The sequence below is a fragment of the Mastomys coucha genome, unplaced genomic scaffold, assembly GCF_008632895.1.
Source record: "Mastomys coucha isolate ucsf_1 unplaced genomic scaffold, UCSF_Mcou_1 pScaffold9, whole genome shotgun sequence".
In the NCBI taxonomy this organism is placed as follows: domain Eukaryota; kingdom Metazoa; phylum Chordata; class Mammalia; order Rodentia; family Muridae; genus Mastomys; species Mastomys coucha.
In genome coordinates, this window is record NW_022196915.1 from 87,055,713 (window position 1) to 87,072,561 (window position 16,849).

General features: G+C 42.5%; 1 protein-coding gene across 14 annotated transcripts in view; it reads left to right on the forward strand.

The window, feature by feature from the left end:
• Lmo7 (LIM domain 7) overlaps positions 1-16,849 on the forward strand; it is a 195,364-nt gene that overhangs the window by 48,730 nt on the left and 129,785 nt on the right. For all 14 annotated transcript variants that reach the window (XM_031363014.1, XM_031363015.1, XM_031363018.1 and 11 more), the window contains one exon: positions 13,485-13,555. In XM_031363014.1, coding sequence (XP_031218874.1) covers positions 13,485-13,555 — 71 coding nt within the window. The remainder of the gene's footprint in view (positions 1-13,484; positions 13,556-16,849) is intronic.

The following is a 16,849-nucleotide window of genomic DNA, read 5'->3' on the forward strand; positions in this document are numbered from 1 at the left end:
CCTATCCACTCACCCACCCACCCATCCACTCATCCATCCATCCACTCACCCATTCATCCACCCACCCATCCACTCATCCATCCATCCACCCATCCATCCATCCGAGGAGACTGAGTTCCTATCTGTGCCAGGTGCAGACTAGAACCTGTGTGGGCGGGGTGTGTGGATCTGGAACGCTGAGGAAGGACAGAGCCTCTGAGGCTTGAGTTTGAACAGTGCAGAAAACATAAATTTCAACAGAAAGTGAGGCGTGCTTGGTTCTCAGAGGGCTGCTCACCCATCAGACTGGAGGTGAGGACTGAGGCAAGATCCTTCTAGATGACATACTCAGCTGGGAGAGTAAAGTTGAGGCAGAAGGATGGCCTGCAAGGACGGGCCAGAGTGGTTTGCAGCCCAGGTGAAGCAAATCATTCTGTTGGAGCTTTCCTGATTAACCCATGCCCTCCTGCTTCCTATCCAGTCCCATCCTGCCACACACTCTCCCAGTTTGGATTCATAGTCAAGCAAGGATCTGAACTGCCTGCCACATGGTAACCCTAGGCCCGGGAAGCAGATTTCTGTGTTAGCCATGCTCATGAGCCCCAGGAAAGTCTCCTGTTGTGGAAGGGCTGAGAGGACCCTGAGAAGTCTTAAGATGAGTACGTGTTTGGCATCTGAACACTTCTTATGTCAGGATTTCTTTCTATAAAAATGTAGTGTTGGGCTGGCCAGATGGCTTAGAGGGTAAGAGAACCGACTGCTCTTCCAAAGGTCCTGAGTTCAATTCCCAGCAGCTATATACATGATGGCTCATGGCCATCTGTACAGCTACAGTGTACTCATATACATAAAATAAATAAAATAAATATTTTTTAAAAAATGTAGTGTTGAGGACTGAACCCAGGCCTTCACCTACGCTTGACTAGTTGTTGTGGCATTGAGCTATCTGTCAGGCTTCTCTTAAAATTACTTTATCTATACAAAGTTGTTCCATGGAGGGTCACAAATCTACAAGCAAACCAATTCTCTACTTTAATATACAAACTTTTATGTAGAAAGTGCCCAAATCTATCTGAGTGGTCCAACAATGGTTCTGTGGGAACACTTCAGACGCTTTTGCATACTTAAAAAATCCTACAATTATGTGGTATTATAAAAATATTTCCCACTTTCACCAAATACAACCTTATGTTGTGTTTTAAACCTCACAATGGGCTGTTTTGTTAAAATGCTTTTTAATACTGTGCCTGGATCCAGTCATTAATATTGAGACCCTGCAGTACTGAGAATATACCAGACAGTGGCAGCAAAGAACAGAGACGATTTCTGGCTTTGTTTTCCTTTGTCTTCTGAGGAAGAGCCCATGGCTTTAGTTCACCAGAGGTGACAGTTTGGTGCAAATTTGTTCTCTCATAAGGAAGCCTGAGGTACCTGTTTGAAGCCAAACACATGCCAGCGGGATCTGCCCAGCGTGGCAGGTCCTAAGCCCTTTCCATCCAAACATCTCAGTGTCACACTGAGTCAGAGGAGAACTTCTAGGCCAGCCCAAGTCATTTGAATCAGAATCTTTCAGAGAAAGGCCTAGGAACTGGGCTATGTTTCACTAGCTCCTCAGACGGCTGGTCTCAATACTCAGTTTAGAGTTGACCAGTGAGTCCTTCCTATGGAATGAGCACCGTGAGTCTATAACGTGGTGTTCACAAGCCAGGCAAGGAGACAAAAGGGTAGCAGGAACTTCCCTCCACATGGCTGCTCATTACTCAGGGCCAGGCGCTCTTGGTTGTGAGGTAAGACTGTCCGGATACCGTTCTCTATTTTCAAAGAGAAGTTATAGTTCTCAACATACTGCATCAACATTGCTAAGGGAGGTCACTGGGTTTCCTGAAGAAGGATTCCTTAGGCCACCAGTATTGGGGAGGAAACCCAATTAATTAATGTCTATGGGTTTCTGTATATGGAATAGTATATGTCTAAAACTCCCAACTGGTATTTAAAAATTATTCTCTAAGTTTTTTTTAAAAAAATTATTTATTATTATATATAAGTACACTATAGCTGTCTTCAGACACCCCAGAAGAGGGCATTCAGATCTCATTACGGATGGTTGTGAGCCACCATGTGGTTGCTGGGACTTGAACTCAAGACCTTCAGAAGAGCAGTCAGTACTCTTAATCTCTGAGCCATCTCTCCAGCCCTTTTTGTTTGTTTGTTTGTTTGTTTGTTTTGTTTTTTCGAGACAGGGTTTCTCTGTATAGTCCTGGCAGTCCTGGAACTCACTCTGTAGACCAGGCTGGACTTGAACTCAGAAATCCATCCGCCTCTGCCTCCCAAGTGCTGGGATTAAGGCATGTGCCATCACCGCCCGGCTATTCTCTAACTTTTAAACAAATCACTCTAGTAAGGTTTTCATTTTCTTGGAGTTGATAGTAGGGGTAGAATTGTAACTCTCTCTTCGTTTCCTGGGAATTCATGGTTGAGTTGGTTATTCGGAGCTTGACAAGTAGATTCCTGAAGAACTGCCTCCCTGTTGATTGGTGCCACAGACAAACTTAGGAGTAGACATCCACAAAGAGCCGTGAGTGGGATGTTTATATCACAGACATACGAACTCTGTCTCTTGATGCCAAACTATATCATTGTTACTGAAGGGTAGACCTCTCAATTTGAAGTCCATATAGGACTAAGCAGTGACTCTCCACCTGGAACTGTAATGTAGCCACACCATTGCTGAAAATGAATGTTTCCCACAGTGATGACTCTCACGGGAACTCATGGGGAGGTAAGCACGTGGTTGTTGAGACCTGTTCCTGTGTGTGAGACATTTCTGCACAAAACAAGAGCACCTTTTGACTCTTGAAAACCCGTGATTATATTAAGCATTATAACTACACTTGAAATATTCTGATAATGGATGTTCACCTCCACTTATAACTTGTGTACCCACTACTTAAAAACTCGTTGTTCTGGAAAAAAAAAAATAATTCATGCGCTAGTCAGGGCTTTGGGGAGACTTCTTCTTGAATACTTTCTATACCACTTGCAACAGTTTAAATTGGAATATGAACCTATACCTACGTTTGTAAATAAAATTTATTCTTTAGAGGTAGTAGGTACTAGCAAAATAGATGTGTAAAAAGAGCACAGTTTGGGGGTTTGGTGTCTTCAGAGAACTTAACTTGTGGCTAACAGGGCTCATATGTGGACTTGGCTTTTGTGTCACTAGCAAATTTGTGCCTACTGTCAGCCCAGGAAGGACTCTTCCTTTCTTCTTGTAGTTTTACTTAGTCCTTCCCATTCATGTTCATCTTTGGGCTCCATCCCTACAGCCACTTAGGGAGATTAGCTTGAACTATAAGATTAAAGTGGATTATGGCGCTTGGGGTGCAACTTGTCCTGCATCAGAAATGATTTTACTTCTTTTCTTTGCTCGGGGAATGTAGCTTAGCTGGTATTTGGCTTCATGATGACTAAATGAGAACCTCAAGTGTTTAGACTCTTTCAGTTTTTGCTGTTTCTTCCCTTGTGTGGGCCCGTGGGCCTGAGGAGCTTGCCTTGGGAGGCGTAATTACCCACTCTTAGAGGAAGGTCTGGAAGAGGCCAGTGGCCTTGGAAAAATGTTTAGGCTTGTGACCACCATGAAACGTTGGATTCTGTTTAGAATTGGTGATCTGTGCAATTCTGATGACCACAAACTTGGAAGACCTGTGAGTTGGCCTTGGCTTTGCTATCGGATGATATTAGTATTGGCAAAAATAGTTCTGGTACATTCTGGAATATTATGTAGTACCATGCCAAAGCTTAATTGAGGCTAGTGATTGGGGAATCATGCCCCTTGAAGCTATGTTATTTGCTGAACATACAATATCAGTTCACCAGTTCACATGCTGCAATTCATAGATTTAACCACAGTTCACAGAGATGCCTAGCCTTAAAATACCACTTTGCCCACATATTTCAAAACAAGGCTAGACTCTTAAAGGGGAAGTAAAGACAGCTTATTTTTTTTTATTAACTTTTCAGTAAATAGACAAAATAATTTTTTTTTTTTTAAGAAGACAGTTTAACTGGCAAGCTAACTTCTAGTCCAGGAAAACTTTCAAATAGCAAGTCTACCATGGTACAAGCTCTCATTTAAAGGGTCATTCCCATCTACGGGGGTGTATCACCAAAGTGTCTTAGTTATGGTTACTACTGCTGTGATGAAACACCATGACCAAAAACAAGGTATGGGGGAATGGGTTTATTTTGCTTATACCTCAAGGCGAGTCTATCACTGAGGGAAGTCAGGACAGTTACTGCAGGAGGAGAGGACTTGGAGGCGGAAGCTGATAACAGAGGCCATTAGGAAATACTGCTTACTGGCTAACTCCCATGACTTGCTCAGACTGTTTTCTTAACCCCTAGGACCACCATCCCATCCCAGGGGTGTCCCCACCCACAATGGGCTGGGCCCTCTCCTACTGATCACTAGTCAAAAACCAAAATGCTTCCTAGGCTTGTCTCCCTATAGCCTGGTCTTCCAGAGGCGTTGTCTCAGTTAACGTCTCCTCTCAGATGACTTCTTTCAGATGTCAAGTTGACCCAATACAAGCCAGGACACTAGAGTGATGTGTTTTCCCAGACCTTGGTTTTTATTTTTGAGCAACTGGCAGATGTAGGATTTGTTTCTCACCATGTAAGTTGTTGGCTATGTGAATAAAGTGAGCCTAGGAATCAAAGCTGTGTCTTTCTCCAAAGGTTAAGTCACCTTCTTCCCCCGGAGGTCTACCTCATATAACCCAAAGTTTTATCATCTTGCCTGTACATAGTCCTAGGAGGAACAATTGGCTTTCCCATGAGTTCTGAGCATACACAGGTCAGCTGCATCTAAGCCAATGAGAAGCGGAGGGACATAGAGCCTGTGGTAGGGACTGGGGTGTGTGAGGCATAGGAGGTAGGGTCCTCTCTGTACTTAGAGGTCACTAAATTTGATGTTCAAAGCTTACTGACCCAAGTTTCAACGTCAGTAAGTTTCTGTAACTTACTTTTCTGGGGTATATTGGTTACTTTTTTGGTTATTATAGCCAAGTGCCTGACAAGGAAGGACAGCTGAAAGGAGCAGGGATTTATTCTGCCTCATGGTCTGAGGGGGATTCTCTCCATGGTGGTAGGTTGTCAATGCAGGAGGTTGAGGTCACTGATTTGTACCTTTGTAGACCTGGAAGCAGAGTCCTGATAGGAAGCAGGGAAAGCTACAAAGGTGTCACACAGTAAGTAATCCACTCTTCCTGGTGAGGCCACATCTCCTAAAGAGTCCACAACTTCTAAAAACAACGTCATCTAAGGACCACGTGCTCAAACACATGAGCCTATGGGAGATATTTCACATTTAAGGCATAAAGTCAGGAAGGCTGATGGGCTCCAAAGCATAGAGCTAGAATAGCCTGGCATCATATGTGCTTGGTTGGTAGCTGAGGGAACCAAGGTCAGGAGAAATTAGGATGCTTCTTTCATTGTCCAGGGAACTTGGGACCTCCCATCTAAGTATCTCTGACTCCTAATTCTTCTTTGGAAGGGAGGGGTACTCTTTGTGAGCATAATTTACAAGCTAAGACCTATCTTTTTGGGGAAAAATTAGCTTTCCTAATACAACAAGTAGACTTCAATAAATTTACTTTGAAAAAGGAAAGAGGTATGAGGTAGACCCTTGTTCTCTTGAATTACATTTTTGCCTAATGTGTGCTGTGAGCCATCATCCTTGGATTTGTGAATTTTGGACCCGTGTAGTTAAAGAGATCTGTCAAAGTTACTGTATTATAAACAGCAGTAGATAGACATGATTCCTGGAATGTTACTGGAAAGTGAGTTGTTTTGTGGAATCATGGAGATATGCAGTGGTTGCTTCCAAAATGGAGAAGGGGTGGGGTTGGACTCCTTGCAAGCTCTAGAGGTGGACTGAAAAGCTTGTTAGCTCCCTTTGTACCTAGTAGCCTACAGCTTCTTCTTCAGGAAGGGCTCATCTCGTTAGGAGATTGTGGGGCAGTGGTCTATTCAGGCAACCTGGTCCTGGTTGAGTACAGGTCTGGAACCCCAGTGATCTGGTGTGTGGTAATTTCTGCCTGCATGGGGCAGAAGGAGTTCAGCCATGCCTCCTGGGTCCCTGGCTCCTGTTTCAGTCACAACCCCCCACGGCCTCCTGCCAGGAGAGGTGTGTTCTATCATGTAGACCATGCCCCAGCTCCCAGCACTCTAGCTGGGCCCTACACCCAGACATCTGACCACAGTCAGATGGAGGTATGCTCCACCCCACTGTTAGCTCAGCCTCACAATATAAGGGGCGGTTTGCCCCTCCTCTCTCTCATTCTCCCCTCTCTCTTGCCCTCGCTTGCTCTCTTGCTTTCTTCCTTTTTGCACCCCCCCTCTTCTTCTCCTCTCCTCTCCTCCTCCTCCTTTCTCTCTCTCCACGTGGTCATGGCCGGCCTCTTCTCTCTTTTCTATAATAAACCATCTTACGATTGTTTCCTCTTAACTAGACCTGCCGTGATGACCCACCTCCCCGACGTTTGCAGCTGTGAGGCCGGACTGAGAACTCTCCTGTCCTATGCTAGCATAGAACAGCCGTGCTGCTGCCTTTTTCCTCTCTCCCCTCTCCCCTTGTTCTCGGCCCCTCTGCAACATCCAGCAGCACCTGTGATGTCCAGAGGCTGGGACTTAAGTCCTTGGCTTTTTGGGAGGCCAAGGGACCCCTTGCAGCTATCTCGTTATCTCTGCCCCATCCGTCCCCCGCCCCTCCCCAACCCCCATCCTCCTGGTCCCCCCCACCTGGGACCCAGATGCTGCCATCACCCCTATACCTGCGCTGCCCAGAGCATGGAAACTCTGGCCAAGTATAGGTCATTCTACCCTCTCCCTTTTGTCCCTGGACCATATTCTAGTAGCTGCTAAGTTAGTTGTGAGGTGACAATTTGGAATCAGCTGTTAGTGGAAGTGAGGCTCATAGCTAGTGTTGGCCAGTAAATGACCCCTCCTTTCCCTTTCTAAACAAATGCATACAAGCCTTGATTTCTGTAGCCTTGACTTACACAAAATATAGAGACAGCCTTCAGGATTGAGGACACTTTTCAATGGTGACATAAGATGGTGAGAAAGGTTTTAAGGTGTGTGTTTGCTGATGGGAGTTTACTAACGGGTGTTTTGCTGATAACAAGGCAGACATGAAACGGTCTTTGAGAAGTTTCTAGAATGCTTGAATTTAAGTTATAGGGTTCATATGGTCAGAATTAGAACTCAGTTATGGAACTTTGGGGAAAGTTGTTGCTCAAAGTTGGCGAGAAATCTTATCCACTGAAAGGATTAGACTAAAACCATCAGTCAGAGAAGAAAGGTTTCAAAAGGTAAATTTGTTGAATTTAGACATTTTGTAACAAAATAGTGCTGCATTTGAATGCTTATGAACTTGACAGTTGCTGACTCTGGCATTAGCTAATATTTTCTTCCACAAGATTTGCCCTTTAAAAACTCTCTATTAATGGCTTCGGAGGCTACAGGTTGCTAGACAGGTTTGGCAGCACTGCTACGCAGTGTGTCCTGGCGCCAGCTCTGTCCCTCCTATACTCCATTAGCTTAATTATGACTTTCAGCAGGCATCTCACCCAGGAGCCCCAGCTTGGATCTGTCACACAATGGCTTCCTCCCAACAGGATGACCACATAGCACATGGGGACACATGCCATCCTGCAAGGAGGAGGAGCCTGGGCTAGACTGCTTGCCCTTCTGCTCTAGAGCTGGCTAAATATTTTCAGATATCTTTTGTGCACTGTGAAGAATAGAGAGCACATCTATTTCTTTCCTTTTGACAATCAGGTGTCTAAGTTGTCATTTTAATCAGCACTATGTGATGTGATGTGAGATGGGCCTGAGTTTAAACCCTATCTGAATGAATATGGCCTCGAATTATTTAAGGTGATGTTGATTTTATTTAACTGGACCACATGGAAAGGGGGGAAGGGAGAAAGAGAGAGAGAGATAGGGGAGGGAGGAAGAGAGAGAGAGACAGAGACAGAGAGAGTGACAGAGACCGAGAGAGATTGTACAGAATGGAAGGTGTGGTTAGCCACAAGGAGATCACGCCTGTTTGTTTTGACTTTTGATAACTTAAGTGGAAAGCCCATGGTCTCTATTACTTAATCCTATGATTCACAGCCTCATTACGTAAAATGTATCACACCTTAAATAGCTTACTAATGAGTAAGGTTTACAATCATTGAAGACCCAAATGACAAAAACTGCCAGAGAGTTTTTTTCAGAACTCTGATTTCTTCCAAATATTTTTCTTCCTAATGTTAGGATGGGACCTCATTTGAAAGTATAATTTAATTTTTAGAAACAAACTGCCTTCACCATGCTATGAGGTGTTTTATAGGTCATTTTAATTTTTACAATGTTTCCAGATACGGAATTGATTTAGTAGTTGTAGAGTCAGAGTCTTTCTTTAAGTAAAGAATGTTATATTAATACCTTGCAAATTAGACACCCATTTTCTCTGAGAAAGCTCTTTCTCTACTGGGGAAGGCTCTCTGGTTGGAGAGCGGCTGCAGTGATAGCTGTTTGGGACTGCTGCTGAACCAGGCAAGTGCTGTGGATCTCATGTGTATCGCCTCACTTCATTCTCAGCCCGACTCCACAGGACAGAGAGATATCGTTCATCTCCATTTCACAGATGAGCACAAACTAGGAAGTGTATCTACAGTCATTGGTAGGTAGTAGTGGAGCGAGAGTTGGAACACAGGTTCATGGGTGCCAGCATCCTGACCTGGCCTTACCTGGGCCCCAGGAGATGTTAGGAAATGGTTTTAAGGAATGCTACTCAGGTGGCCTCTTGTATTGAAAGAAATTCTTACTGTGAATTTCTGCTTTCCTGTGTTTTAAAGCTCTCAGAGTTTTGTATCATTTCACTTTAGTTCTTTAGGCAGGGTTGTAGCCGACTTTACTTTTATATGGTTGTACAAATTGCCGCTTAAAAATTAATCAGGGGCTGGTGAGATGGCTCAGTGGGAAAGAGCACTGACTGCTTCTGAAGGTCCTGAGTTCAAATCCCAGCAACCACATGGTGGCTCACAACCATCTGTAATAAGACGGCCTCTTCTGGTGTGTCTGAAGACAGCTACAGTGTACTTACATATAACAATAAATACATCTTTAAAAAAATTAATCAGGTTTCTTTGGGTTACTGAGATGGGATAACCCATCTCCTATCTCAGTACATAACAGACATATAGTATGCAAGCTTTCTTTCTTTCTTTCTTTCTTTCTCTTTTCCTTTCTTTCTTGTTTGTTTTTTTCTGAAACAGGGTTTTTCTGGATCACCCTGGCTTTCCTGGAACTCACTCTGTAGGCCAGGCTGGCCTCGAAATCAGAAATTCGCCTGCCTCTGCCTCCCAAGTGCTGGGATTAAAGGTACACATTTCCATTGCCTTTTCTAATAGTCACAAAATACGTAGAGAAGGTTTAAGTATCCAAAAAGAATTCTCATTGTATAAAATCTTCCAGTATCAACATTTTATTTTCATTCTCTTTCATATACACATACAGACAGGAACACACGTATGTGTGCATACATGTACTCGATTTGTGTTAGGACAATGCATGTTGAAGTTAGACAATTAAAAACTTTAAAAAAAGTCTGAATTGCTTTTTATATTTTCTACACTTAGGAATTGATTTTGAAGGCACAATGGTGATGTACATTAATTTAGACTTCTAAACTCTAAGTAGCTGGAACACAGTGAATTACTCATTTGTTTATATCTTTCCACCACCTCACCATCTGATGCCCTTGTCACTCTCCCTTTCGCTGCTGTTGGGTTTTAGAGTCTGTTGTGTGGGGTGCTTTTCTGGAAATTTCAGCTTCTGTGATTCACATTTCTTAATGGTGAAATGGGAATAAAGAAGGAGGAGGAGGATGGGGAGGGGAAGGAGGAGGAAGAAGAAGAGGACGGAGAAGGGAGGAGGAAGAGGAGGAGGAGGACTGAGTTTAATGAGCCACACAGATAATGAGAAACTACCCATTGTAAAAAGTGGTGCTGTCTTTGGTGAGATGTAGGAGACCCAGGCATTTGCCTATGCCTGATAGAGTCCGACTTCTTCTGATGATTGCTCTTTCAAAATCAATCTGTTCATTACACAGACACCTGTGTTTGTTAAAGAAAATAAAGCAAATAAAACCTAAAATAGCTCTTATTCCACCACTTGTGAATAATTGTTATTGGTCTAGTTCTGCTCTGTTTGTATGGTGCTTTCTTGAAGAATTATAGGAAAACATTTTAAGGATTGTTTGCAAGAGATAAATCTACCTTTATTATATGAGTTGAAGTGTTGTATACATTTCCAGGTGTACCTATCTGTATCTATCATGTTCTAATCAATCTCCCATTGCCAGGCAATTTAAGATGTTTGCAACTGTCATTTATTCTATGATTTCACACAACTAATTTTGTATGTCCTTGTGTGGTCTTGTCTCAGTGTAAATTCCCTGGGTCTGCTCACTCTGGTCTGAGGCTGTGAAGACTAAAGGCTTTTTAAAGTGTGTGTGTGTGTGCGTGTGTGTGTGTGTGTGTGTGTGTGTGTAGGCATTTGCTCTTCATGCATACTATACACGGCCTGCATGTAACTTAGAGGACAGCTCGTGGGAGTGGGTCCTCTCTTTCCACTGTGTGGGTTCTGTGCATCAGACTCCAGTCACCAGGCCTTGCTGCAGTCCCATTTACCCACTGAGCTATCTGTCTGGCCCCAGATTTTAGACTTCTGATACACAAATCAAGCTGGCTTTTGGGATGCTGGCCTTCTTTATTTACTGAGCCTGCCAGATTTCCATGTCCTCGACATACAGATTATTAATAAAAATCTTTGACTAGAGGCTCATGATATGGCTCAACAGTTGAGAGCTCTTGATACTCTCTGAGGGGACCTGAGTTATATTCTCAGCACCCACATTACTCAGCACATAATCACTTGAAAGCCTAACTGTAGGAGATCTGACACTGTCTTTTGGCCTGAGTGAGCACACTCCCCCCCCACACACACACACATACACCCATGAACATGTGCATACATAAATACAAAAATGTCATCATGTTCATATAGTCAAACTGTATTTTTTAAGTGCAGTATAAGTAAAGTATGGTTTTATCGTTGTTTGAATTTATGAAAGATTGAATACATTAGTATTTTGCCATAGTAAAAGGGGCAGAAATCGTATCAGAATTTCGCCTTTCTGTAATATTTTTTATATTCATTAACAAATTATGTGTGCATGTTCATCCACCATGTGTATGCAGTGCCTGAAGAGACCAGAAGAGGGCACTGGAACCCCTCACACTAGTGTTAAAGATGGTTATGAGTGGGTGGTGGGAATCCAACCTGATTCCTCAGGAGAGCAGCTAGTGCACCTTAACCACTGAGCCAATTTTCTAGCTCCATCTTGATTATCTTTTAAAATAAGCTCTTCTGGGTAGGTGGAGTTTCTGAGTAGCTCTATTTCAGTATCTCAACTTTATTAAATAATATTCTAGGCATAATCCAGTCTGGCTAGGTCTTAAATTATCGGAGTATCAACAAGTGGTAAATGCAGGGTTGAGTCATGTCATAGATAAGGTGTGCACTTTTTGGCTATTGTCACTCCATACTGTAAAATATCTATACACGAGTGGGCAGGTGATTGATTTTCCTGTTTTAGATGAACGGACTTGGACGAGAGGTGGTTTCACGTGTCTAAGATCACATAGTGCTTAGGTAGTGGAAGTGGTGTTGAATTTAGCTATGTGTGACTCGAGCCCCTTCCCTTCTTTCTTGCAACACTTTGCTCTCTGGACTGGCTCATGCACTGTAGTGACTGTCACTATCCATTGCAGCTCACAGCCTTTCTTCTTTCTCTGCCTCCGCTTCCCATCTAGATTGGCTTGAGAGTGTCATGGCTGGCCTATGCTGGTGTTCTGAGGGATTAGCTTTCGTTAGAGATGGTGATTCTGACTGTGTTAGGCATCTCATGGATAGGAGAATTCCTGAAGAAGGAGCTGTTAGTGTTTTCCTTACGTGGGTCCACCTTCACTTTTGAGTTTGTTTCTGATCTGTTTGTGGGAGAATTCTGGAATTGGTTGCACAGGTTATCTGAGCTAATCCTTGGGTGGGACGCTCAAAATAGTTCTCAAAGGAGTACATCATTCTGTCTAAGCTGAATGCTATGCTCTTATGTCTTTACTTATGTGACTGAGCTCCTAGAGGGAAGAGCTATTTGGTTTGTTATTGTTAGTCTTTAGCCCAGTTGTCCCAGCAAGAACAGAGACACCAGGCTCATGCTCATGTTGTCTGGTTCTACTGTAGGTGACTGATTCCTTTTTCCTGGGTTTGAGGATATCACAGCCTGGCCAGACTCTTATAAAACCAACTTACGAGAAATGAAGTCTCTCTCTCTCTCTCTCTCTCTCTCTCTCTCTCTCTCTCTGAGTATAGACCCACACCACACCACCATGCTCTGTTCTGGTAGTTTTGAGTAGAAAGGTGGTTATGTTTTTGTCACCTAACAGCTCAGAACTAAGAGCTACAAATGGCATCAGCGACAGTGGGTTAGGTGGTGGATAGTGAACGTTTCTCTATCATGTGTCTGATCCATTTAGCTGGCCTGTGATACAAGATTCATGACTTTCAAATTCATGATTCCAAAAAATGTATTTCCCCCCAGAATGGCAGCTAGGACAAGGATTCCTGCTGCCAGCTGCTGAACACTTGTCTGGGGGTAGGGAAGGGGGTGGGGGGGTGGGGATAGCTGCTATTTAGCTTTGTAATGAAATGAGAAATTTAAAGATGGAATTGAGGAGCTGCAGAGATGGCTCAGTGGTTAAGAGCATAACCACTTTCAGAGCTCCCGAGTTCAATCCCTAGGAACCACATGGTGGCTCACAACCATCTGTAGTGGGATCTGATGCCCTCTTCTGATGTGTCTGAAGGCAGCTACAGTGTACTCATTCATATATATATAAAATAAATAAATCTTTAAAAAAAAGATGGAATTGAAATCAATGATGCACATATATATAAATGCTATTTCAAGTTTATATTATAATTGTATACATTTACTCTTAGTGGATCACCCATAGTTTCTTTTATTAAATACACGAAATTCAGTTTTTAAAAAGTATTTATTTTTTGAGATTATAATATAATTATATGATTTTGCCTTTACCGTTTCTCCCTTCAAGCTCTCCTATATACCCTTGCTCTTTTTGAAATTCAGTAACTTTTGTTTACCGTCCCACAAAATGATTAAACTTCAGGAAACACTCACTGTTTCTGTGTGTTTGTTCATAGTAAAAAGTTGTAACCCAGGCTCATACATAATTTCCTATGAAGAATGGCTTTTGGTGCTACAAGCAAACCATTCAGATTAAACATTAAATGCTGATTAGTTAATACAATGATAAATTTCCCTTGTTCTTAACCCTATGTAATTAGTGCTCAAATCTGTCTTCCAGGCTGTAACTGAGAAGAATTTTGAAACAACGGACTTTCGAGCCTCTCTAGAAAATGGTGTTCTGTTGTGTGAGTAAGTATTAAAGGCAAGCTCCTTATAGTCAACCGTTTGTGTCCTTGGTCCAAAGCGAGATTTGATCCCTGCAAGCTGACACTTCTGTGGTGTGAGCCAGTAAGGAAGGGGTTATCGGTTTAGATCTCTAAAGATAATGTCAGTAATATACATTATTGTTAATTTGTAAATGAGCAAGAGTCTGTTATTGCTTTATGGGTAGATCATTGAGGAAGAAGCTGATTATATCTGACTATTACTTACTTGGTATATAATTGCCTCATTATAAAAGAGCCTTTTCATCCGTTAGACACGATGGTCAGAGTCGCTAATTCTTCATTGAGGTTTAAGTGAAGTCACTGTATTACCTAAATCAATTTGAGTCACTGACTACTTATTCAGTTAACAGATACCACTGTGAGCAACATCCTAGACCATGTTTACCAGACGCTAAACAGGCTGGCACTCTGATTGATGGTATGGGGTCCACATTGTTTGCTTTGTGTTTGGGTCTCCTGTGGCTGCAGAGTACAGTTAACCAGATAGGTGACCTTTGTGGGTAAGAGCGGGCCTGTGAGGGAAAAAAATTAAGTCCCAGAGGAAAGTATGAGTTGCAGAAGTGAGCAAATAAATTATAAGAATGTACTTGAGTATCCACCCACATTTTTTGAAAGCACTTGATAATTCCTATCTAGACTCTTATCACGTAGATATTTATGGAATCTGTGTGCATGTAAACTCTGGAAGTGGATTGCTGGAACCTAGACGGTTTCTTTCTTCTTGGGGGCGGGGTCCTTGTAGCCAGTGGGTACCATCATGCTGGCCTAGGGGCTGTTTAGATGCTTTTGATTTTTCTCCCTTTGAAGGGTGCTGTTTGCGCAAAGATTCCAAGTAAAGGGATTAGATTCCTTTTCCATTTTGGATGTTCACACAAGTGACTCAACTTTTATTTACACTTACAAGTGATTTTTTTTAATGCTTGAGCCTGATGTTCCTCATCTGTGAAGTAGCAGCGATCATGGCCTGATTCCTGGAGCTGCTGGGCTCAATGAGTTTAGATTTACATAAGCTACAAAACTTGGTATAGGTACAAGTTGTTAGGAAGATGACCATGGAAACCAGCGTGTTGCTAGTTGTCCAAACTCCTTTGTTTGAGTATATTATTGATTGCTTAAGTCATTACATACGACATTACTGGAATTAAACCAGTTGTGCTTTACCGAAATGTCAACTTTCTGTGGTTTAACCCAGGAGAAGCCCCCTCATTGCCACAGTTGAAGTTGAAAGGTCCTTACTCTGCTGTGTGCTCATAATTCATGTTAAGTAATATTTAAACTTACTTCATTGGGCTGCATGGTTTGCTCAAGTGGCTGGAAGAGAGGAAATTACCTTGATTTAAAAATTGTATGATTTAAGTGTTTTCTTATGTGTTTGAAAAGATAGAGGAGAGAAAATACCTATAAGCTTGTGACCCACAAACTGCCTTTGCTCTGAGTCTGGCTACTTAAGCTTTGACTGGAAAGCAACCATCCATGGATGCTAATCTCCGCTGTCTTGTGGAGGCATTCTACAGAAATGTGGAGTTTTGTTTAGATTTATGCGAGTAGGTAGCATAAATAGATAACTCTATTTAAAGACGTCTTGTTTAGGTTACATATTTCTAATGATTAGCCTCTGCTGAGAATAATTTAGGGTTCTATATTGTCGAATAGGGCCTCCATAAATATGTGACTTAACATGTTTGATGGTGGCACCTCTTGTTCTTTTTTTGTTTTGTTTTGTTTTTCTACATGCATATGTGTTTTGATCAAGTCCTTACCCCCTTCTCTCATCTCTGACTCCTCCTGCCCCCACTATTCTCTCCTAATTTCATGGCTTTTGTCGTTTGCTTTTGTTTTTGCACCCAGTTTCCATTTGGTGCTACCTGCATGTGCATGTATATAGGGTTACTGGAGCATGGGTAACCTCTGAGGAGTCGCATTGCTGAAGAAAACTGCCTCTCCCCTTCCTAGGAGCATCAACTGTCAATAGTTCCTCAGCCAGGGGTGGGACTTCATGACCTTTCTCCCGACTCCATGCCGGGAGTTTTGTCTGGCTTCACCTTGCATAGGTCTTGTGTATACTGTCACAGCTGTTGTGCGTCCGTATGAGCAGCTACTTTGCAGTATTTCCGAGTCTGGCTCTTCTCATCTTTTTCCTCCTCTTCTTGGGTACTCCCTGAGTCTCGGGAGGAGGAGGTCTGATGGAGATGTTTCATGGAGGGGTGAGACTCTGCTGCAGTCTCTTAGTCTCTCAACTTTGACTGGTTAAAGTCTGTTCGCTGTAACATGCCTTCTGTATTTAACCACAGCTTATGGCCAGCTCTGGCTCTGAGTGATTTGAAATGATTTTCCAAAATGACTATACCCAGGCTAAGATGAACCTGGGTAAGTAAGATATATATCATAACAAATAAAAATATCCAGAGTTGACTAGAAAAACTCTTTTGACTCAAACTAGAACAATTAGAATAGAAATAATTTCTGCATTAATCCAAACTAATACAAATGAAAATAAATGTAATTTCTGCTTTAATAGTGACAACACTTAACTTTATGAATATACATTATAAATATATGCTGTTGCATATAGTTATATAAATGCATGTATGTATGTGTGTATGTATGTATGTATCTAATTGCTATTTTTAGCATCCTCAATTTTAACCATTAGTGAGTTTCTTACTATTTTATCTAGTATTTTCAGCAGCTTTTATCCTTCAATACCTTTTTTTTTTTCAACTGGCATTCTAAGATTTCCAAGTCAGGAGTTGGAGGAGATTTTTTTTTTAACAGCTTTCACTCATTTCTACTCAAAATGATAGTAGATTGTCACTTTAGACTCCAAATTAGAAACAACCTCTGCACTGACGTTCAGACAGGATGCACACCCGAGTAGCAGTGCACTGCCCTGTCCATTTATTGGCGGGCTGATAGACTATTGGACCAAGAGAGCGTGCTTGTGACAAGTAGTTTTGTTCTAGCAAGTCTGACTTTGGTACTTAGTGAAATCTGAAAGTGTGTGTGTGTGTGTGTGTGTGTGTGTACACACGTACGTGCGTGGGCATGTAGAGGCCATCAGCATCAGCTACTTTCTTGATTACTCCCCAATTAGTTTGAATCAGGAATTGACTAACGGTTTGGGGAGGCTGGCTCTGTGGTTCCCTTGTCTCTGCCTCCCAAGTGTTGAGGATTATGAGACTCCAGCACCTGGCATGGTGCTAAAGGATCTGATCTCAGGTCCGCAGGCAGGCAGGCAGGCAGGCAGGCAGGCAGG